The following is a 25,245-nucleotide window of genomic DNA, read 5'->3' on the forward strand; positions in this document are numbered from 1 at the left end:
ATAAGGGGCTAGTGTGCAGCTCGTGCTAGTGCCCCTGCTCTGTGGGAACCAATCAGTACACTATCCTGCTCCCATCATTGGCTTTAACGGAAGCAGGATTTGGCCCCAAATGTGGGTTGACTTATTTACTCCTAAGAACAACCAAAACCAGATATTTCATGGGTCCAGAATATGGATTTTGAGGCCAAAACAAAGAGCCACTCACCACCTGTAGAATTCTACCAGTTGGAGTTAATATCACTCCCGTGGTTAGTCCACTGGAGACTTAGAGTTACGCCACAGATAAATCTCACCCTTATAAAAGGAACTGCCCCATTTATCCTGGGTTAGTTTCACATTCTTTGCATTGATGGTGACAAGTCAGTTCAGTCAATTTTAAATAAAGAGACTCTAATGAAATGAAGACGATTACTGGTAACTAATGCCTTGCCTAGCTCAGTTTTCAGTTTGAAATTTCCTGGTTCTGGTTGGATGCTATTTCTGCCCCACCAATACATGCCATAGTGAATATTCTGCTCTCTGATATTCAAGATGAATTCAAACCAGAACAGGTGTAGAGAAGACCAACTAGGATGATCAAAGAAATGGAGGGCCTATCTTATGAGAGGAGACCGGAAGAGCTTGATTTGTTTAACCTAGCAAAATGAAGGCTGAGACGGGATATGACAGCTTTCTATGAATACACTGGGGAAAACACAAGGGAGGGTGAAGAGCTATTTAAGTTAAAGGATAATGTTGGCACAATAACAACGGGATATAAATTCGCCATGAACAAATTCAGGCTGTAAAATAGAGGAAAGTTTCTAGCTATCACAGGAATGAGATTCTGAAACAGCCCCCCCATAGGAGTTGTGGGGGCAAAACACTTAATTGGCTCTAAGAGCTGGACACATTTATAAGGGTAGTTGTATGTTGGCATTGCTTGTGATAGTTGAGTGGTGGGTCTCAGGATCCACGGGGGTTCAGGATCCCAGGGAGTCCCTAGCAGTTTTTGTTTTATGTTCCTAAATGCTCATGCTTCAGGGCATCAGCCAGCCACCTGCATGGGTCAGGAAGGGATTTCCTCCACCTGTTGCTCCTCCCATGTATTCTGTTTTTTTTTTTTGCCTTCTTCCTTTGAAGAATCAAGATGGCTATGGCTAGAGATGGAAGACTGGACAGGTTGGGCCAGTACTCTGAGGTGGCACCAAGCATTCTCTCTCTCAGGTGCTTGGATAGCTGGTTCTTGCTTACATGCCCAAGGGCTAACTGATCATCATAAGTGGGGTTTGGAAGGTCTTTCCCCCAGCTCAGATTGGCAGTGACCTTGGGAGGTTTTCACATTCCTCTGCAGCAAAGTTGGTGTGGGTCACTTGCCAGGATTATCTGGGTATATCTCACTTAATCATTTCTCTGCCTTGTGGGAGTCTCAGGCACTGGTGCATCTCAGACCCTTCTAGTCTCTGCCTGGGGCTGTAATATTTTGGTCTAATTTTGGTTGGTGAGTTCAGTGTGTGGGTACTGGGTGGTGGTGGAGGTCAGATGAGATGAGCTGGTGGTACCTCCTGGCCTTAAACTCTATGACTCTATATTCAAATCAGCCATGGTATACACTTAGGCCTCATACCCATATATTTGTGATCTTACCTGCCAAATTCCCACTTCTTCTATGTCATTAATCCTAGCTTAACACTACATGTGGAAGCTAGTAAGATCCCTTGTTATCAGTGAATGCAAAAGTATAGAGTGAGAATTATGGAACATCTGGGTTCTGCCTCTAGCCTGCTCGCTGAGCATGGCAAATTGTTTCACCTCTCTTTGCCTCAGTTTCCCCATCTGTAAAATGGTATAATGATAAGGCCTTCCTTTGTAAAGTGCTTTGAAATCCACTGATGAAAAGTGCTCAGTAAGAGCTAATTACTATTATTATATTGAATGCCTCAGCCTCAGGTCATACTGCATTATGCTGGGCTGTCATTCTGCAGGCAAAACAGGTAAAAAGTTAAAAACAAAACTTAGGGAGGATCCCATAATTTTGTGCACATTTCCATGTCTCTTTTAAACACCTTATATATCCCTGTGCTATATGCACTACTCCTATTAAATGAATGTATAGATGAAACCAGTATTGAAACTGGGAAGTCATTCTAACAGAGCACTGTAGAAAACTGCTTTATACCTTCACATACAAATTGGGCGTGGAGCTAATTCCCTATAGTTTATAATGTTGAAGTGTCAGAGGAAAGCAAAGTGGTAAATAACTTAAATTACTAACCATTGTTTAGGATACCTGAATTTGAAGAAGGGGAGAAGAGATGTTTGTAAAGACATTCATTAAGATGGTCATTATCTTTTTCAGTCATAAAAGGTGAGAGAGTACACTGCTGGGTTCTTTTTTTTCCTGAGTAATGCCCTGATCCAGGAAAACACTCAACCATGTGATTAAGTCTATTCCTATACATGACAGCACTTACACATGCTTTAAATTATACATGTGCTTAAATCCCATGACTTCAGTGGCACTACACACATATATAAAGTTAAACAATTGGCTTATGTGTCGTCCTTAATAGGGATGCTTTCCTGAATCAGGGTCTAAAATGTTGTATCTCTTGAGACAAAAGACTGCACCAAATCAAATTACAGATGATTTAAGTGACCGTCTTCTCAAGAGCTGCTTATAAAAGTGCAGCATTTCCAAACCTGATTGTGCCCTGGTTTCATTCTCTCTTTCTCTAGGAGTCACCAGAATAGCTCATGAGGTACCAAGAAGAGAGGACCAGTGATAGGGAGAAAAGCTGAATGACTCCAAATCTACTTCCCATTCAAACATGGTTCTGCTTCTGCAGGTAAAGTGAGGGTGACCAGTTCTTAGACACCTATCTCTTCCTCCCTCTTTGTTGTGAATTCCTGAGTGCAGCTGGTCACTGGAGCAGCTTCCAATAAGCTATCCTGGCTTCAACCTGTTAACTGAAGCTTCTTTTCTCTGCTCCCTCTGGCTCCATTTCCTCCATGAGCACCACCAATAGATTCTCCATTAATGGTCTGTGGATTTATGGTGAGTTGTATTGGAGAAAGGGGAGAGTGATGGGTTTGACAAACAAGAATAAAAAAGGTAAGAGGACAACAGAAGGAAAAATACACAGAAAGGAGAAAAACAGGATAAGATGGGGCAAAAAGAGCAGATAAGGAAGCATAGAGAAAGGGAGGAGGGAAATGGGCAAATAAAAGGGAGTGATGGCAACAAGGCACGAGTGGTCTGGGATCAGGCCAAAGTGTCAATTCTATCTCATATCTAATCTATTTTCATACACAGCCCTCCACACCCCAAGTATTTATGCACCTCCCAGGGATTAAAAAGCAGAAATAACAATTATCTGGGGGCTCTGACAAAAATGACCAAGAATCACCAACACAGGGGCTTGTTAGATTTCTGAAATGAAGTACAATGTGTGGAAAGGGTGCCTGAGTTTCAACAGGGATCACATATGTGCACACTAAAGGACACTTTTCTTAAACCCCACCCTGACCTGCAAGAGAAGAGATTATTGCATCATGTCAGCAATGAGGTGCATTGACAGGAAAAGCTGTGTGTAGTCTGTGCACAATGTATGCTTAGCACTCCAGCCAGTGCTGGAAGTATTTGCATGAGCATAAAACAGCTAAGAAAATTATGAAAGTTCCTTGGCCTCTGAGGAATATTTTGTAGAGAAATAATAATTATATTTTTGCCATAAAGTTTTCTTGGCTCTAGGATGATTTCTCGATTGCTATTTATATATTTTATTTGAGTATAAGCTTTTGTGTGTAAAAAAACCTCACTTCTTCAGATGCATGGAGTGAAAGTTACAGATGCAGGCATTATATAATGGCACATGAAGAGACGGGAGTACCTCACAAGTGGAGAACCAGTGTTGACAGGGCCAATTCGATCAGGGTGGATGTAGTCCATTCCCAATAATAGATGAGAAGGTGTCAATTTCAGGAGAGGCAAAGCTGCTTTTGTAATGAGGCAGCCACTCCCAGTTCCTATTCAAGCCCAAATTAATGGTGTTAAATTTGCAAATGAATTTTAGTTCTGCTGTTTCTCTTTGAAGTCTGTTTCTGAGGTTTTTTTTTGTTCAAGAATAGTTAACTTTAAATCTGTTATAGAATGTCCATGGAGATGGAAGTGTTCACCCACTGGCTTTTGTATGTTACCGTTCCTGATGTCCGATTTGTGTCCGTTTATTCTTTTACATAGGGACTGTCCGGTTTGGCCAGTGTACATGGCAAAGGGACATTGCTGGCACATGATAGCATATATAACATTAGTAGATGTGCAAGTGAATGAGCTCTGGATGGTGTGGCTGATGTGATTGGGTTCTCTGATAGTGTTGCTAGAGTAGCTTTGCCTCTCCCAGAACTGACACCACCCTGATCGAATTGGCCCTGTCAACACTGGTTCTCCACTTGTGAGGTAACTCCCTTCTCTTCATGTGTCAATATATAATGCCTGCATCTGTAACTTTCACTCCATGCGTCTGAAGAAGTGAGGTTTTTTACTCACGAAAGCTTATGCCCAGATAAATCTGTTAGTCTTTAAGGTGCCACCCAGACTCCTTGTTATTTTTGTGGGTACAGACCAACATAGCTAACCCCCGATATATATTTTAGATCCTTAATTGCGTTGGATTTGTTTTTCTTGCTGCCAACCTTTCTGGATCAACCTGGGACCTAAAATCTTTCTGGCTAGTGCATTGTCACCAGTGACTGAAATTCTGCGCATTACATTCAGTCCTCGTTAACATCTGTGCCATCACATTGTCTTCAAAGAAATCACACAGGGCTCACGGAGAGCAGAATTTGGCCCTACATTTTGACATTAACAAACTATTCTGTCAATGTATGAGACAGAAGCTAGTACAATTCATTCTCCCATTGTTGGGTTGGCTAAAAATTAGTAAAAGCTCATTATAGGGCCTGATCCAAAGACCTTTGAAGTCAAAGGAGAGATTCACACTGGCTTCACTGGCTTTGGATATTGCCTTGTAGTAACTAAAGTCAGCTGATCTGAATGAATACACACAGGGACCTGACCTGATGGGTAAGGAGGTGCTGTTTTCACAAAATAACTTTCCTGACAATGGCTGCACTTTCAGATCATGGGAGTTAGCCAGAATGAGTAGATTTTGCAGCATTGAGCCCACTATCACTAGAATGGGAAAGGGGAAAATTGGGCACATGCAATACTTCATTATGTTTCTTTTGCCTTAGAGGGTTGACAGTTACACGTGATAGTAGAGCTCAGTCTTGCCATTTTACAAATATTTATCAAATTAAGGAGTTTGGGAAGAGAAGCCAAATTAAATATTATTGTAACCTATAACGGCTCATGGTTGGTAACAAAGTTTCTGAAAAACACCATGTCAAGGGGGTCCATGGCCATGCAATATTTCCATGCACAAACATTTCTAGTTGCGTTACTTCCAATATTAAAAATATACCTGGAAGCAGTTCAAAATGGAAGTCTTACATGGATCAGGTTTCAGAGTGGTAGCCATGTTAGTCTGTATCAGCAAAAACAATGAGAAGTACTTGTGGCACCTTAGTTTCTTAGGTGTCACAAGTACTTCTGGTTGTTTTTACATGGATCAGTAGCTATATAGCATTTCTAGAACATTATTAGCATATGCACTTCTGTTATGCTTGATGATTCATAGATTCCAAGGCCAGAAAGGAACAATCTGATTTAGTCTGAACTCTCACTTAACACAAGCCATAGAATTCTCTAAAGATCTGCAACATTAGTTCACGTCTCCAGAAATGTGGATTCCTAAAGGGGAGCTGCAAAGGCAGAACAAACAGTGGTCCATGCAAGCTCATTGACAGTTCCCCTTTAGTTACTCACATCCATCAGTCAAGGTCCCTTCCAGTTCTAGGAGGTAGGATATCTCCATTATCTTGTCTGTTCTGTTTTTGCTGGAGGTTTCCTTGGAGGACAAGAGAACTAGAGTGGAACCTTTCTCTGTCCTTGGTTGAAGAGGAAAAGGTTCTGAAACTTTCACACAGAAAGCTTTTCTCTCAGGTGTTTGTCAGCTCCCATTGTGTCTATGTTTTGACATAGAGAAAAAAGTCTGGATTTAACGAAGAGGAATGTTTGTCACTTGGTTTTCTGTAACTTTAAAAGTTAATATGAACTTCAAATGTTATTCATTAACTGGAGTTGTCATAGTATCTTTCCCCAGTCTGAAACTTAGAGTCCAAAAGCTGGGGTACCAGCATGAATTCCTCTAAGCTTAATTACCTGCTTAGATCTGATAAGCTGCCATCAATCAGGAATTCCAGTGCCTGATACACTCTGGTCCCCTCAAAACCTTCCCTGGGGACCCCCAAGACCCAGACCCCCTGGATGTTAACACAAGGAAAGTAAACTCTTTCCCTCACCCGTGCCTCTCCTAGGATTTCCCTCCCTGGGTTACCCTGGAAGATCACTGTGATTCAAACTCCTTGAATCGCAACACAGAGAAATTAGGTTTGTTCCCCCACCTTCTCCTCCCCTCCAGGTGTTCCCTCCCTGGGCTCCTAGAGAGATAAACAGATTCAAGCTCCGTGAATCTAAAACAAAGGGATTCCACCCTTCTCCCCTCCTGTCCCCTTCCCTGTTAAGTACAGACTCAATTACCTTGAGCCTCAACAAGGGGAAAAATCAGATAGGTCTTAAAAGCAAAACGTTTAATAAAAAGAAAGAAAAAAAGTAAAAGTTATGTCTGCAATTAAGATGGTAAAAGTTACAGGGTCTGTCAGCTTATAGAAACTGGAGAAAAAGCCTCCTCCAGCAGAAATACAATTTAAAATACTTCCAGCCAAATACACATTTGCAAATACAGAAAACAGTCAAAAGACTATAACCGCCTTTCTTACTAAATACTCACTATTCTGAATATATAAGAGACTGTAGCAGGGAGACTGGTAAGAAACCTGGTTGCACGTCTAGTCCCTTCCAGGACCCAGAGAGAACAAAGCAAAACCCAACAAACACAAACAAAGGCTTCCCTCCACCCTGATTTGAAAGTATCTTGTTTCCTGATTGGTCCTCTGGCCAGGTGTTTGGTTCCCTGTTTGTTAACCCTTTACAGGTAAAAGAGACATTAACCCTTAACTATCTGTTTATGACAGGAGTTAATATAATTACCTATTTAGGTTAGTGTTACTCTTTGGTCCTGTAAAAATGACAAACTTTTCTTTTCAACATATCAGTTTTTCCTCAGTCATAGCAATGCAGCATTTACCCACATTGCATACTGACTTGGGCAGATCCTGTGGCAATGGAACAATGCTAACAGACACCAAGTGAAGAGCTGCCCCACTGTGTGTCCATAGTGATTAGATATGGGCAAACAATGCAGGAAATTACGGGTGTAAATTATTGTTCTTGGGAAAGGATGCAGAAATGAAAGTCTCAGGAATATAGTACTTGTGCAAATATGTATTAAAGCAAAATTTTGAAGCAGAAGTGACTTATCAAGTCCTCCTCCTGCTTGTAAATTAATCATAATAATCAGTGGAGGAGAAGTATATAGTCAGATGCCAAATTGGAGAGTGACAGAGTAACAGCTTTGCTGCTGTCTAACTTGCAACGTATATGGAGCAACCAATATGTCCAGTACTGATCCATGTCTCAGGTACATCACCATTGCAACTGGATGAAAAATACATCATCGGGCTTAATCCGATGCTTTCTGAAGTCAATGGAAACTTTCCCATTTACTTCAGTTGGCACTGGACTCAACCCATAATGATTTTTTTTAATGAGGTAATCATTATGATTCTTTTTTGCAGTGGCACAGTAGGTGCTGGGGACTCTGTATCTGCTCATAGTCATGGTTAGTTTGTATTTGGTAATGTTTTTTCTATGAACATGCATGTGCACGTGCACACACACACACACACACACTTAAATCTCTCTTTCTGATCCTACACCAAGCACTGGCTGCCTGCTGCTTGAAGTACCTTTCCCAGACCTGAAAAGCTCTGCGTGGCTAGAAAGCTTGTCTCTCTGACTGACAGAATTTGGTCCAATACAAGATATTATCCACTTGGCCTCTCTAATATCCTGGCATTGACATGGCTACAACTACACTGCATGTCAAAAAAAAGCTTTCAGTAGCCACCCTGAGCAATGGCTTCCTTTGATCCATTTGTAACTAGATCTCAGCATCTCAGCTACATATACATATTTTGTTTCTTCCCCAAGGCTTAGGCTGAGGTTGGATACATTCCAAAGCAGTTCAGCCACAGCCATGAAGATTTCTTAACTGGGAAAGCCTTTTTAGAAAAATGGTGTTTCCAAGCTCCCTTAAATGAAAGGGCTGGCAGTCAGTGTATGTCTAATTGCTCGGGACTAGTAGGAATTACAGAAATTTTAAGATGTACTCTAATTAGCAAATGAGAAGACAGAAGAAGGAGGAGGCTGAATAGAGATTGTTTGCAAAATCAGATCAGCAGAATCTATATTACTCAGGTACTAGGTGATGGACAGTATTTCCTTTAGAACAGCACACAAAGAATGCAAAGGTACAAGACCTTCCAGGGGAAAATCACACTTAGAGATGAAAATGAAAGCCAGGAAACAAACTCATATTAACAAACCTTACATCCCTCACTCTTTTGACAAGCTTACACAACTTTCTTCTATTTCTGTGTGATCACAACACATGCTTGAGAACGCTCACGGCAAACAGCCCCAAACTAGGGGAGAGCTAAACCAAAAGAAACACTGAACTGAACTGAAGCTGGAATTCCTGTACTAACTCCTGCTGAATTGAATCTTTATGGTTACCAATCTTGCACAGGCTGACTACTGAGTTACTGAAAAGTGAGTTAATAAGTGAAATATCCCAATATTAACTTGCTCCCCTCCCAGGAAATGGGCTCTCCCAGTTTCCTCACATGATTATCCAGGCACTTTCACTTTTCCATATATAGGAGCAACTCATAAAGTGACAGCCAAAGTAGGTAGAGGTACAGACCTCAGACAGATGCCTGATCAGTGCATACACACACACACACTCACACACTGAGTACACCTACTTCATATACTCAATTCAAGTTTTTGTGGAAAGTAGTAATTGACAGAAGTGTTAGCTCTGCTGTTAAAGAAGTTTAGTCCCTCCACTCAGAAAGAGAAAGGCACTAAAGACAGAGCTCTTGAACTACTATTTTGATCAACTCATCAGGAAAAGTGTCAAAATCATGAATGGACTGGTGGATGGCTTATGTAACCACACTGTAAATGATGAAGGTGCTTTCATGTTCACATCAGAATCTGTGGGAGAAGGGCATCCAGGTAAGTAGCTGGCTGCAGGTACAAGTCAGAATATTTTAAGTTAAAATCTGTTTAAGAAAGTCTGGCGAAGAATCCAGTCAATATCAGTATTATCATATGGGGCGGTAGTGATGGTGGACTATTTTTCCACTGGATGCTTGTTCGTTTAGACTTAAAAATGCTGGTAGTTATAATGCTGCTGCAGGATATGGTGAGCTGCCACTCTAATTCATATCTGTGAACTGGCTGTGTGTTCCTTCCATGTGGCAATTTGCTCTTGCTCCTGCTTGTTTGTTTTGCATCTTTCTTTCAGCAGATTACAGTTGAGATCATACTGTATCTCTGATAGCCCCAAGTTTCACACATGTTGAGTTCCACAACCTTGACGTTTTCTAAAACTCTCCTGCATTCATGTTCTGCCATAAAACTGCCAGTCACAATGACAGGAATATCTCTAAGCAGGCTATTTCAAAACCGTAAAAAATGAAAGGCCCTATCAGCTATACATGGCAGCCCCCCAATTCTCCTCCCCCATGTTTTGTTTTTTTGTTAAAACATATGGAATTGTTTAAGCAGGCAGTGGACAGTTATTTGCTAAACTTTATGTATTGTCAGCAGATTTTAATTTAATTTAATTTGAAAACAAATGATCATTTGCCATGAACATGCAGTTTGTGCCAACAGAAAGTATTCCTACAAATGAGGCTAGAGGACAGTGACCTATCTGATGTCCTTTAATGTGTATTTTAGAAAACCATTTTGCATCCTCTAACTTTTGCCATGACAATGCCTTCCAGGTCTATGCACTCACTTGGATTATATAAGGGTGAATAATGAAATTGGACAGGGGGTGAGGTGTGGATGACCTATCTGATAAGAAGAAAAGGATCAGTGGCAAAACCAAAACCATCTCTGCTTTCATGCTTCTCCAGTTTTTGCTCACCTCCATAATATTAACTGGCTACCTCAGGACAAATCCTCGGCTGATGCAAACAGGTGTATCTCTGTTGAGTTCAGTGGAGCTATGCCAATTTACAGTGTCTGGCGATCTTTCCCAATTGTCAGTGGCTGATGTAATAAGACCAAACAATGACACACAACTGAAAGGTAGATTCCAATATAGTGTTTGCTCAACAACTATAGAGCACAGGCGATTAATAGCACCAAGAGTCTTATGTCATTCTAAAGAAGGCTTTTTAATTTAAAGCAACACTCTCAAGGATGATGGGTCCAAAATGTCTCTTAATTATTTTTTAATTCCCTCAGTCAGTGACGGTGAGCCTCCAAGCGTTTGGAGATTTGGTTCAGATAAATATCCGAAAGTGCTTCACTTAACTTCTTTCCCTTTCACCTTTTATTCTGTCTCCTATTCTTTGCCCTGATCCATCTTTCAGCTTAACTGACTTAAATTCCTTTTCTTGTCTCCAAAAGTCCCTCTCTCAGCTCTCAAGGGCTTCACTGATGTCCTCCTCCCTCTTTGCAGTTCCCAGCATCACCTTAATCCCCCAGTTCCCTTTCTGATCACCAACAGGTGGACTAACTGCACCACTGTTGATTTTTCATTGAGTATTCAGGCTTGTCTCTCTCCCCAGCTCTCTGGCTGTGTTATTTAAAGTCCCACATTTCATGGCTTCCTGGGTAACTGGAATTTCCTCAGGCCTTAGGAAAACTTAGGAATTTATAAGATTTGTGGACAGCATCTCCCCCAGCAGTGATTGCCAGATCTCCGAAGGTCTCAAATTGCATTTCTGGGGAGAAAGGAGGCTTGCTGTAGATTTAAAAAAGAGAGAGAAGGAAGGTGAAACATGCCAGGGCTTTCTGAATTCCGCCATATAAAAATATTTAGGTTTATTTGGTTTGAGTCAATGTTTTTGCTAACGTATGGGCCAGTGTTTGTTCTTTCCAAACCAACAGACCAGGGCCGGCTCCAGGCACCAGCATTCCAAGGAGGTGCTTGGGGTGGCAATCTGCAAGGGCCGGCACTCCCTGTGTTTTTATGGCCCCAAGCAGGGCCGGTGCAACCCATTAGGCGACCTAGGCGGTTGCCTAGGGTGCTAGCATTTGCGGGGTGGCATTTCAGGTCCTTCGGTGGCGACCGTGGCGGCTGGATCTGCGGCCACCCCAGTCGTTGTCTGCATTTAGGAGGAGGGACCTGGGGCAGGGTGGCGCAGGGAGGGCTTCCTGCAGCAAGTGGGGGTGCGGCACGCAGGGGAACTGCTCCCCGCCCCAGCTCACCTCTGCTCTGCCTCCTCCCTGAGTACACCATTACCGCTCCACTTCTCCCGCCAATCAGCTGTTTGATGAGCACTTCGTAACAGAAGTCAGAGGCAGTCCAGGGAGCGCTTATACATTACAAAGCACTGAAACAGATGAGCATTTGTTACCTGTAAATACATTTAATTTTGTGATCAGAGAAGAAGAGGAATTAGTTACACAATTTTAATTAAAGATGAGCCACAGCAAATGTCCAGCTCTGAATGCCCACAGCCTCTCAAGACTTTTGAATCCGGATCCAGATTTGAATAAACCAGCCAAAGCTAATTTTTATTTGAAACATTAAATTAAAACTAAATAGTAAAACTGAAAAATCTCCCATTTGAGCCACTGGGGTTGATGCCAATGTTTACTTTGGTTTACACCCCCATGGATTTACGTCCCTGATTCTTCTGTCACTTACACTGATGGAACTCTATTGTTTAAAGTGGAGTTACTCCTGAATTTTGCTTTGAGTTTCCAGTGAGAACAAGCCCAATAAGTTAAAGTATTGTAGAATATGTAAATATATAAGGTGAAACTTGGCATTCAGCTGCAAAATTGTCTAAAACCACAAATTTCTGTAGGTGGCAGCTCAAAACCATAAATCTTCTTAGGTTTTCTCAAAACTAGGTCCAGGTCTGAGGCAGAGGCTGAAATACTGCCCATATAGGAGCTAACAGTAGTTTTCAGGGGGGTTGGGATTTCATCCTGAGTTTTGAGTTTGTAACTAAGGATAGTCTAGACGCGATATATCAATCCCCAAACGCGCTCCCTGTCGACTCCGGAACTCCACCAGAGCGAGTGGCGATAGCGGAGTCGGCGGGGGAGCCGCGGACGTTGATCCCACGCAGTGAGGATGGGAGGTAAGTCGGAATAAGATACTTTCACTTCAGCTACGGTATTCCCATAGCTGAAGTTGCGTATCTTACATCAACACCCCCCCTAGTGTAGACCAGGCCTAAAACCGACACCAGTTGACTCTTGCATAGTTTCTGGTTTAATTGTGAACATTTCTCTGTGATCCCTTTTCAGTGTGTAATTAGCCCCTCCAGTCAGTGGAATGTCTAAAATGCCCATTGTTTCTCTTGGTGCATCTTGGAATATAAAGATTCTGTAGCACAAAGAAACATTTCTGCTGGAAAAGAGGTGCTTAAGAATACCAGTGTGTTCTCTGCTGTGACTGATGGGAGATATTTCAGTGCTTCATAAAAGTGCTCCCAGTTTTTGATGTAAAATCTAGAATGGATTCTTTGGGGGAAGTTACTATGTCAGTTGTACCAAAGTCCCCATAAGGGAGGACAGAAGATCTTCTTTGGACATTGCAGTCAATGACCTGGCTTTTGTTGAAGCTGTGTATGTATAGATCACACCATCTTTCCACACGTCTAAATGGGTATACTATTAGAATGTACCACTTACAGAATCATACTATGTACTATCGCCACAATGTTCTCTGTACCCTGGGCTCTTTGCAGAAATTGAAGTAATCAGAAAAAGCAAAAGGCTGGCACTGTCTACACGTGCTAATGTCACATGCACAGTATTAATAAATCCAGCAGCCTCGGTTTGCTGTTGGTGGATCCTCTAGTTGAAGGTGTGGGATTGTAACCGAGTTATAGACCTCTTTACAGGATTAATAGATATTTTAAATGATCATGATGGTATTAATATAATGAATATGACAGAGTCCTTGTGTTACAGATAAGGTAACACTTGATGGAAAACGTTTAGAACATTCTGTTTAGATACAGAGAGCACTAAAATGTTCACATTTCTCTTCCTCTGCTGGATACTGTTGAGACATTTGTTTGAAAAGGTGTTTCATTTGTGACTGGTGATTATACCTCTCTTATCTGGACATTGGAATAATTTCCACAAAATTGTGCTTGAGAACACTCAAAGAAGTAAAACTCCTGGACGAGATCTATAGCTGGTGTGATCTGGACGGTTTTTCCATATAAACGTCCCTCTTAACATAAGAGGGAGGAGAAATACAGCGAATACATTATTTATTTATTTATTTAGATGGAATGACCTCCTGTAACATGTTCTATGCATCACATGTATTAAAAAGACCAGATTCAGCACAAACTGTTGAGATCTGATAATAATTAATGAACTGCCGTTACCCAAGAGTGTAAAGTAAACATTATATAGTAACTCCCTGTCTCCCACCTCAGCAGCTTAACCTCTTCACAAACATCTCAGAATAAAAGTGAGCTATGCAAAAGTGGTATTTTGTTCATAGAAGGTTAACAAATCTGAGGTCTGGTAGACTAAAGAGGAGAGTGAATTCCAAATTCCAATTCAAGCACCTCCACTAATCACAACTGCATATGGGAAGCGAGATGTTTTCTCAGGTCACCAGGTCACAAGCCATTTAAGATCTGCTCTACTTTGAATTGTACAGGAGAACTGACTGGCCAAGAAACCCTCTGACCAAGAAAGGGAAGCCATGCTGAATCTCTTTGATGATGGTGCATTATGCTTTGGAAGGCATTGTTCTCCCTGAGTCACAGTGCCTAGCAGGTCCCAAACCTTTGGCACTTAAAACGAAACCCTCCTCTTCACCCAAAGTGGCTGATGTAACTTTAAGCAGAATTGCCTCCAAACAGAACGCCTTTCAGAGTTTTCCATGAAGTATCAGGAAGTCTTTTAAGAATAAAATAATGAAAAATAAAGTTTTCACTAAAAACATCCTAAGGTTTTCAACCATATTAAAACAACACCAGCCCACTAACCAAAACCTTAATATTGCAGAGTAAAATGTCACAGAAAGTCAGAAAATGCAAACTCTTACAGCAGGCTTAAATTATTCACTGTGCACATCCTGTATATTTGATGACATTTAACAAAATATGCAATAATATTACTAAGCAACACATTTAACAAAGAGAACAGAAATGCAAAGCATTGCATATATTCAGTGTGGCTGAATTCATGTTTATGTAAGTATCCTCACTTTTACACTTTTGACTTTTTTTCATTTAAACAGTGCAGCCTTAATGCTGCATTGTCATAGTCTTTTAACTTAACAATCCTGTGTATTTTGTAAAGTAGAAACAGTAGAACAGGAGGAAACATGGGGAGGGGGGAAACATTCTCTACTGCTACCTTTATGAGTATAGGGCCAATGGAAAGTTTTCCACTGAGAAGGATGGAAAGTTGGGGTTTTGACAAAATGAAAATTTTTGTGGAAAATGCTTTCCCCAATTTTTAATTTTTTTTGTTAGAACACTGAATTTTTTGGGCTGAAAACTGAAATTTTTCAGATTTTGGCAGATTTTAGATGAAAATTTCAAGTTTTTGTTGAAATTCATCAGTTTTTGGTTGTTGAAAATCAAAAACATCTCATTTTTTTAATGAAAAGTCAAAATCTTGTCTGGACCCCTCCCATTTTCTGATCAGTTCAAATTGGGAGTCTGGTAAGTACTTCATGGTTGCCTTGGAATGGCACACACTTTGAAGTGTGAAAATGATATATATGCACCTTAAGTAGAATGCAGAAAAGCTGAATATTGTCTCTCAATGTGCTTCAGACCTTATCCAAAGTCCATTAAAGTACATAAAATGGAAGTCTTTCCATAGATATAGTAGTATGAAATCCTTACCCAGTGGATCATAGAATATTGTAACAAGCCATATTAGCTGATCTTGTAAGGGTATCATATGTAATAAATGATAAAGTAAACATGCAGTATTCCAAACTATATGGTCTTAGAAATCTGTGTTTAATAAGCCATCCTGGGCTTGTATATCTCTTATATCATGAACTGTGTACATAAATATGTATTTAATGATAAATATAAAATATGCAATTGGGTTATTCATTATACCTGGTCTATTCATATGGAGTAAAGTATGGAAATAATCATAATATTTGAAGCATAGTTCTAGTCAGAAAGGGTAATCTTTACAAACAACATTGAGAGTTTTAATATAAGTTTTCCATATCAGATTTGTTTACAGATCAAATGAGATTTCTAGCTACCTGCATTTGTAAACTCTATCTAGGAACGGAAAACCAAGCTGGGTTCTCTGCAGACTTTTGCATCATAACAAACATTCAGCATTCCACAATTAGCTGGCAGTTTTGATGATGATGCATGAGACATAATTGTGTCCACCTTGCCCTATCCTAGTTATATTGGCTCTGCAGCACTGCTGATGGCAGTAATATCTAATTTGTTTCAATGAAACAATCACTTGATTACTTGTTCCGTTCATTCCCTCTGAAGCACCTGGCATTACTGTTGGAAGACAGAATTCTGGGCTAGATGGACCATTGGTCTGACCCAGTGTGGCTGTTCTTATGTTCTTAAAGAAGTAGATGAGCTACAAAGATGCATAGGAGAGGAAAGGGAGATATTTTTTGAAGAACCTGTTTTTTTACAACAGGAAGTAAGAAAGTACCATATTTATTTTGCTACTCACTTGGTTATGAACATATTTTAACAAGAGGTAAGGAATTTTTCAATAACTCATTTTTTCATTAAAAAAATGTAAGTTTTTGTTGAAACCCAAACTGTTCACAAAACAAGGTCAGTTTGAACAAATCTCCTGACTTAAAAAATATTGAGCAGAGAAAAAGTTTTGAAATTGTCATTTCAACTTTTTTAAAACAAAAAATTTTTGTTTCCAGGCTAAATGACTTTTTGGTAGAAACTTTAGTAAAAGTAGAGTAAAAAAAGTAGACAAAAAAGTCACAATTGGAATGTTAAGTTCTGAAGAGATCAAATGAAATGTTTCAACTGACCCAATCATTTATTTTTTTTGTTTTTGATTTTTACTTCATGAAGTTTTTTACGATTTGGGCTTTTTGTCCTGATTCACAACAGGAAATTTTTTCGATGTCTCGAAAATAATTCATGAAACAGTAAAATTGTTTCCTGGCCTGCTCTAATTTTAATATTTGCCTATCTGAAATTCATTTTGGGTGAGGAGATGCACTGGCTACCTTTATTGCTCATAGAAGAGTTTTTCTGTGAGTCAGTTAAGCTTGTGAATCCAAAGACTCTTGTGGGCTGATTTTCAGATGTCTTGAGCATCTACAATTCTCGTTACCTTTGCTGATGTGGGGTTCAATTATGGGGGCTCTGCATTTCTGAAAATTAAGTAATTCGTTTGGACAAATTGATGTCTTTATGACAAATGTATGTCCAAGTATCTGGAGAAGAATTCACTTTATATATTTATATATCTATATATAGATATAAATAGATTAGATTAGATTAGATTAGATTAGATATATGCACACCCACACAGGGTACCACTGATTTGCAGAGCTCAACCTTTTCATTAAAATATTAACTAAAGGAGTTAAGTTAATAGTGGGGCATTTTAAGACAATTCTGTTATCAACTCTCTTAGATATTTCCTTTCCCTCTGTAGCCAGTGAAGGCTGTTTCTTTACACAATCAGCACATCTGCTATAGGAACTCCACCTACAAGATGATTACATTTCTGGATGAGAATTCCCAAACATAGTGCTCTTTGGACAATCTGAGATGTTCTTTTCACTCTGATAGGGTGTGGTTTGTTTTATTTATTTATTTGTTTGTTTGTTTTTGTTTTGTCTAGTAAACCTATGAGACTAGTGAAGGGAATCACTGTCAGTGCTTCAAATCACTGTCCTGTTGCCCGTATTCTCAAATTAGGGGAAAGGACTGTACGTTGTGTGTGGTCCTGGTGACTCACTATTTATCTGTTAGAAAAGTTTGTGATATTTTTATTAACTTTGTGGAGAATAATGCATTCCCAGAGATGGGTAAAGCAGTAATAAGTTAATAATGATGTGACATATCCTGTCATATTTAGGAGCTAATAAAAAGACTTGGACAGCTGGGATCAGAAACTTAAATAGCAGAATCCAATATATGCAAATCCTGCTAAACAGAATCACTGCTAAAACCAGGACTGTGGAATTTTAAATTAGAGACCAAAACTAATAGGCAGCTGAATTTCCTGCAATGTAGTGCATGATCACGCTGCAATTGCATCACATAACTGAACTTATTATTAAACCAGTTGTTAGGAAAAATAAAATCCTATTGAGTAAGATGAGGCAAACTACCATTTTCTGGCTGGGGGGAAGTGGCTGTTCCAGATGCTGCCCTTTCTATTGTGGATACATCTTTTATTAATATGCTTTATTTATTTGGAGATCTATGGATGTTTATAATTTCTTTAAAGATTTGTTTTAATGTCTCTTTCTTAGGCTTTAACTGCTGTATTACCTAGAAATGTATTATAATCTCGGTAGGACTGGAGGGAGTCATGTTAATAGCTGAATATTGTCTTGTTGGAAAGACTGTCCCCATCATTTTTCACCCATAAGTCAACAGGCAAAACGAGCAGGTAAAGTAGCATTCAGTGCTAATTTACATCACCAGATAAATACCATACTGCATCTGATGCAGAACAGGTTGAGGCACCATCGCTGTGTATCTTCTTTGCCCAGACAATGTGTCATAAGGTTTTTAAAATCTATATAAGCTTAGAAACTACAGTAATGAGGGCCATATAAGTATGATAGCTAGCTGGCTAGACAGATAGGTGACAAGCCAAAAACAGCTCCACAAACTATTTTCTACTTCATTGTGATGTCAACAGTCCATATTTTCTGTAGAGAACACTGTTTTTAGACACATTGTTCTGTTCTCTTTCAGATAAGATCTGTGATCAGATCAGCGATGCTGTGCTAGATGCCCATCTTCAACAAGATCCAGATGCCAAGGTTGCTTGTGGTAAGGACACACATTTTCTTCTTTCACTTAGACTAGATGGAAAAGTGCTTGTAATTCCCCCTTTGTAATGTGTAAGTGTAGGAGGTTAATGGTAACATGTGCCCGTTAATTTTTTATTCCAATTATTGTGTTCAAAGATATATATACAGTAACTACTCACTTAAAGTTGTCCTGGTTAACGTTGTTTTGTTGTTACGTTGCTGATCAATTAGAGAACATGCTTATTTAAAGTTGCGCAATGCTCCCTTCTAACATTGTTTGGCAACCACCTGCTTTGTCCACTGCTTGCAGGAAGAGCAGCCCTTTGCAGCTAGCTGGTGGGGGCTTGGAACCAGGGTGGACCAGCAGCTCCCCATCAGCTCCCTCCTCTCCTAAGTTCCAGCAGGCTACTGATTGCTGGCAGTTCTGCTGTCCCTCCCTGCACTGCCATGTGCTGCTCTTGCCCTCTGCCTTGGAGCTGCTCCCGGGAGCCTCCTGCTTGCTGTGCAGGGGCAGGGCGAAGAAGGGGATTAATGTCAGGGTGTCCCCCTCTCCCCTGCTCCTGCCCCTCGCTTACCCCATTTCCATAGAACGGGGAGAGGGGCAGGGGGACATGACAGAGGGAGCTCAGGACAGAGGGAGCTCAGGGCTCAGGACAGAGGGAGCATGCTGGCAGCAGGAGCTGTCTGAACTTGCTGATCTACTTAAAAAGGCAATGTACTTAGAGTGGGGGGCAGTGTACTTAAAGGAGAAATGCACATCTCTCTCTCACACATACAGGGTGTGTGTCTCTGTCTGCCATGCTGTCTCCCCTCTCTCCATTTGTGCTGCCTTGTAGAGTGTGAGGATACATTAACAACAATGTGTTAATCCTTGAGGGCTCAGCTGTTCTAGCTCATCATTTAGCAGCAAGGCATTCCCTGGGAAATATCCCACCCTCTTCCACCCTCTTGACTTCACCACCTCAACCAAGCTTCACAATCATCATTGCTGTGTACAGTATTAAATTGTTTGTTAAAACTTATACTCTGTGTGTGTGTGTGTTCTCTGTGTGTGTGTGTGTGTGTGTGTGTGTGTGTGTGTGTGTGTGTGTGTGTGTGTATATATATATATATATAGTCTTTTTTCTGGTAAAATATTTCCCTGGAACCTAACCACCCCCATTTACATTAATTCTTACGGGGAAATTGGATTCACTTAACATCGTTTCGCTTAAAATAGCATTTTCCAAGAACATAACTACAACGTTAAGTGAGGAGTTACTGTACAGCAAAACAAAAAAGATCTGAACAAACAATTATACAGTGTCCCTACACTGTTTCTCAAAGAAATTTTGGAAGTACATTATGTTCGAGAACTGTAGCAAGAGCTTAAAATAACCAAACCATGGTAGAGAAAACTTTGTAAACGTAATTAGTATTCCAGAGGAAAAGAGATTTAATTCCACTACAGTCTATCGTCCAAAGAACCCGTGACCATTTATAGCAAAGAACACTTATTTGGCTTTATAGATTCTTTAAATTTTTCATTGCCAACTCTAGGTGTTTTCCTGACAGTTCATCATAAAGAAAAATGTTTTAACCCTGTTTTGGTTATGTCTGCCATTTGTTGTTCTTAACATATTGAAACTGCTGAAATTTGACCCTCATTGTGCAAGTCAGCAAAATGTCTCCAAATTCTCAGATTTGTAAATGGCCAATGCCATCATTTTCATGATGGAAATGACCTATTTCCCCCTCAACCTTTACACTTGAGGTTGATATTTGGCATTTGGCCTGTGTTCCACGTAAGTCCCACTTAAGATCTCAAAACAGAGTTTAGTTGGGGCTCGTGCAAACTTGGCCTTGTGCATTCATGAAAAAACAGCCACCAGTTTTTGTCTCTCTGGCCCAGTTCCTCAACCATGGTGCTTAACTCACATTGGAATGAATAGGAGACAGGGTCTTTGAGGATCTGGATCTTTGAGGATCTGGAGGCAAAGTTGCAAACCAGTGGGCCATTAGTGTGGATTGTTGGGCCCAAACTTACTCCATAAGCAGGGTAGAAGGATGTTTTTCTGGTTAAGGCACTGGAATGATGTTCTGGAATCTCAATTCAGTTCCTACATTGCCCCAAACTTCCTGTATGACCTTGAGTAAGTCACCAAAATCGCTTTGTGCCTCAGCTTCCCCAGCATACTAGTCATTCCCTCCCTCAAGCGGTGTAATGAGGATAAATGGATTCATATGTGTGAGGAACTAATACTATGGAGATGGGAGTTATAACTACCTATATTATTTGTATTCAGTAGGGGCTGTTTAGAATTCACCATGGCCAGAAGCGGAGTTATTTGCAATAGCATGTTGAGTTATCCAGCCCTCCCTTATCCCTTTTCCTTCTTTCTGTCTTCCTGCTCTCTGTAGAGACAGTGTGTAAAACAGGTATGGTGCTGCTCTGTGGGGAGATCACATCCCTCGCTGTTGTTGACTATCAGCGAGTAGTTCGAGACACAATTAAGCAAATCGGCTATGATGATTCAGCTAAAGGTTAGTGCAAAAAAATTCCAGGAATCCTGTTTCTTGCCAACATGGTGTGCTGGTCAGTGAGTAGCTGCAGAACAGGTCTGTCTCCACTTGCATACTTGTGCTTCTGCAAGCCTGATCAACTCATATGTCTTGGCTAGGAGCTGCTCAAACATTGTCATGAGAGAAACATTCTGACTCCATCACATACTGAGGAGAAACTATTCACTGTACGGTATCAGAGGGGTAGCCGTGTTAGTCTGGATCTGTAAAAGCAGCAAAGAATCCTGTGGCACCTTATAGACTAACAGACGTTTTGGAGCATGAGCTTTCGTGGGTGAACACCCACTTCGTCAGATGCATGTAGTGGAAAGTTCCAGGGGCAGGTATATATATGCAGGCAAGCTAGAGATAATGAGGTGGTTCAATCAGGGAGGATGAGGCCCTGTTCTAGCAGTTGAGGTGTGAAAACCAAGGGAGGAGAAACTGGTTTTGTAATTGGCAAGCCATTCACAGTCTTTGTTTAATCCTGAGCTGACGGTGTCAAATTTGCAGATGAACTGAAGCTCAGCAGTTTCTCTTTGAAGTCTGACCCTGAAGTTTTTTTTGCTGCAGGATAGCCACCTTCAGGACCAGACTTCAAAGAGAAACTGCTGAGCTTCAGTTCATCTGCAAATTTGACACCATCAGCTCAGGATTAAACAAAGACTGTGAATGGCTTGCCAATTACAAAGCCAGTTTCTCCTCCCTTGGTTTTCACACCTCAACTGCTAGAACAGGGCCTCATCCTCCCTGATTGAACCACCTCATTATCTCTAGCTTGCCTGCATATATATACCTGCCCCTGGAAATTTCCACTACATGCATCTGACGAAGTGGGTATTCACCCACGAAAGCTCATGCTCCAAAACGTCTGTTAGTCTATAAGGTGCCACAGGATTCTTTGCTATATTCACTGTATGGTTAAAGCACACAGCAGGAAAAGGCAGCTAGAATATTTTTTGAACTGGAGTATGTTGGCTGGTGTAGTGGGACAGTCATCCTGCTTTGGCCCTGAAAGGGTTAAAAGCCATCCTTTGGAGTGGGCTGGGGCTGAGAGCCAATAAGAATAGGCTGATTGGGAAGGCAGCCACAACTGGGGCTACACAGCTGGCCCTATAAAAGGGCTATGAGCCAGGAGCTGAGTCTCTCTCTCTCCAGCCTTGGAGGGAGGAGAACCTGGCTGCCTGGGAGCTCAGGGAGCAGAGCAGAGCAGAGCAGAGCAGAGCAGAGCTGGGGAAAGGCAAGAGGAGCTCCAGCCTGGTAAATCCTCAGGCCGCAGGCTTTGCTAAAAGGCCAAAACAGGTAGTGGGGTTGCAGAGGCTGCAGCCTGGGCTTAGGCAGAGGCAGCTGGTCTGACCCCCTTGCCAATGGTGAGTGGCCTTTGCCCCAGTGAGCGGGGACTAGATGATGACTGGCAATAGCCACTGAGGCAAGGTGCGTGAGAGGGCTGGGGATTCCCCTGGGAGGGGAGACCCAGAGCATGATGGAGTACTGCTGGGGCAGAACACTGAGGTAAAGGGCACCGGGGTCTGGGAGGGACACGGGGGCCTGAGGCTGGTGAGGCACTGGCCAACAGAGGGTGCTCTGAGCTGGACAAGAGCTAATTCCTGAGACAACCAGCAGGAGGTGCTGCGGTGTGAGTGTCACCTTGCTACAGGCTGATAATTTGTGCTATAGAATTTACTTCTCAGTTTAAATCCTTGCAATTTGCATGTTGTTCAAATGACCAACCAGACTAATGTAAATTGTTCAGATGGAGTGGAAATAGAAGACTTTGTGAATTTGCATGATTTATTACTTAATGATTATTATGTATTACCATAGAACCTGGGGACTGCAATCATAGTCCAGCCTACCCTTGTGCTAGGCGTAGTACAAAAAGACAGTCACTACCTTGAGATACTCCCCTATCAAAGTAAATTTCATGGCACTGGGAAGTGTATTAATGATGCAAAAAACAGTGTTTTATATCCAAGATACATTTCAACATCCAGTTTGCAATCTGTATAAACATATCATTTTTTACATATTGCAAATGTTTTACAGTTGCCAAGAAGATTAAGTATGTTTTACAAAAGGGTGGTTTTTGTTTTAAAGCAGTATTTCCTGGTTGATATGATCTTGTTTGTACAAGACTTTGAAGAGATAATAGTGGGAGAATGTTGTAAAAGCACATCTGCTAGTTGGCACCAAAGGCAGAATATTATGTAACATAATACTACTAGATCCAGTAGTGTAGAAATCTCCTTTTACCCCCCTTATCACCAAAGCAGTATGGGCCCTCTAGTCAGGGCCGGCTTTAGGAAGTGCGGTGCCCAATTCGAACACTTTCAGCAGGGCCCTGGCAGGGATGACTTAAAAAAAAAAGTGTGTGTGTGTGTTTAAAAAAAAAAAAAAGCCTTCCATGTATTTATTTTCCATAACTATATAAATAATAAAATTGTATATTATGTACACTGCATCATATATGCTGTTGATTGGTTTTTAATGACTGCCGTTTCACATGTGTAGGTCCACGCCACTCCCTGGGGTGTGCACATGTGTGGGTCCCTGCTGCTTCCTGCCCCCCTCATTGAAGGAAGTGTGCAGGTTACTGGCCTGGGAACTGCAGGGCAGCAGTGGACATGGGGCTGGTTTGAGGCAGGGCAGGGGCTGACTGGAGGTAGGGTCTGGCTGCAGGCAGGGCAAGGGGTGCGGGGCTGGCTGGCTTCAGGCAGGGCCACAGGGGGGTGCAGCAGGGGGTTGGTAGGGCTGGAGACAGGAGTATGGGACTGGCTGGCTTCAGGCAGCGGGGTGCAGCAGGGGTTGGGTGGAGGCAGGGTGGGCAGTGCAGGGCTGGTGCGGGCAGTGGTGTGTGGCAGGGGTTGGCTGGAGACAGGGCAGGGGGTTTGGTAGGGGCTGGCTGTGGGCAGGGGGTTTGGTAGGGGCTGGCTGTGGGCAGGGGGTTTGGTAGGGGCTGGCTGTGGGCAGCGGGGGGTGGGGCTGGTGTGGGCAGGACAAGGGGGTGCAGCAGAGGCAGCTGGAGCCCTGACCCTTTAAATAGCCCCCAAGCTCCCCGCTATCCCAGGGCTATGGGGGCTATTTAAAGGGCCTGGGGCTCCCCTGCTTCTACCCTGCCCCGGACCTTTTAAATAGCCGTGGGAGCCCTGGGGAATGCATGGGGGCGGTAGGGCTCCGGCGGCTATTTAAAGGACTGGGGTAGCAGAGGCAGCTGGAGCCGTGGCCCTTTAAATAGCCCCCAGAGCCCTGGGATAGAAGGGGGCTCTGGGGGCTATTTAAAGGGCCCGGAGCTCCAGCCGGGGCCGCGGGGCTTGTCGCGCTCCAGCTGGAGCTCCAGCTGAGAGAGCGGGGCTGCGGGGCTTGTCGCGCTGCAGCTGAGAGAGCGGGGCCATGGGGCTTGTCGCGCTCCAGCTGGCGCTTTGGTCAGGGGAGCGGGGCCATGGAAGACCCCGGAGCAGACCGCAGCCAGGGTAAGTAAAAAAAAAAAAAATTTAAAAGGCGCCTAAAGCGTGGGGCCCTCTTAGGTGCAGGGCCCGATTCCCAGGAATCAGGCGAATTGGCCTAAAGCCGGCTCTGCCTGTAGTGAACCCACTCAAAACCCCTGCCCTACAGAAACTGTAGGAGAAAAGCTCAAAGGGGCAGACTTGCATACAACTTTTTTTCCCTTAGGGAATTCTTTCCCATCACAGCCTACTTAAAGGAAAGAGTGTGAAGTGTTCTTCAAATATACGCATCCAGACAAGTGTCCTCTTGATATATAGGTGTTTGATCCTAGATTTGGTAAGCAGTTGTCAGTAGCTGGAATTTTGGGAGAGGTGAGCATAGGGAAAAACTGATTATCTTCTACACAACTAGGGAAGAAAAAGAGAAATTCTGCCATAATATTCTGCAAGGACCATAGCAGCTGTGGTCATACATTTTCTCTTTTGTCATTTTCCTATTTTTCACGTTTGGGACTTTCCTGAGCATTGCTTTAGACTAAATGCCTATGGCCAAGCAGCTAAGAGAGATGAGACCTTGCTGTGAGATTGAACAGAGAAGAACACATTAGAATTGTTGCATTGACAAAAATGTAAAAGCAAATAACAGGAAGATTCTGAGTTTTGAAGGCACAGTTGTGCAGGATTGGAATTTCTGGCATATGGTTCCATGTAGCGGTGCTTTGCTGTGAAAGGAAGTTAATTTATTCCTGTGTCGTCTTCTAAACAGGCTTTGACTACAAGACTTGCAATGTTCTGGTGGCACTAGAACAACAGTCACCTGATATTGCCCAAGGTGTTCATCTGTACAGGAATGAAGAGGATGTTGGTGCTGGTGACCAGGTAATTAAAAGTCATCCCTGTTTACAAAAACAATAGTAAAATAAAAACACACTCTACAATCATCCTATCAGCTCATTAGGGCAGCCCACTAGTACGCCCCCAGCTCCGTTTAC

At 42.0% G+C, this 25,245-nt stretch overlaps 1 protein-coding gene across 1 annotated transcript in view; it reads left to right on the plus strand.

Moving 5' to 3' along the window:
- The first annotated feature begins 8,971 nt into the window (after window positions 1–8,971).
- Window positions 8,972–25,245, plus strand: part of MAT1A (methionine adenosyltransferase 1A) — a 28,727-nt gene continuing 12,453 nt past the window's right edge. Inside the window, exons 1-4 of the mRNA XM_030570881.1 lie at window positions 8,972–9,307; window positions 18,211–18,288; window positions 20,670–20,792; window positions 25,020–25,132. Of these exons, the coding sequence (XP_030426741.1) occupies window positions 9,214–9,307; window positions 18,211–18,288; window positions 20,670–20,792; window positions 25,020–25,132 (408 nt within the window). The 5' untranslated portion in view covers window positions 8,972–9,213. The remainder of the gene's footprint in view (window positions 9,308–18,210; window positions 18,289–20,669; window positions 20,793–25,019; window positions 25,133–25,245) is intronic.

This window comes from Gopherus evgoodei, chromosome 7 (genome assembly GCF_007399415.2).
Source record: "Gopherus evgoodei ecotype Sinaloan lineage chromosome 7, rGopEvg1_v1.p, whole genome shotgun sequence".
In the NCBI taxonomy this organism is placed as follows: Eukaryota; Metazoa; Chordata; order Testudines; family Testudinidae; genus Gopherus; species Gopherus evgoodei.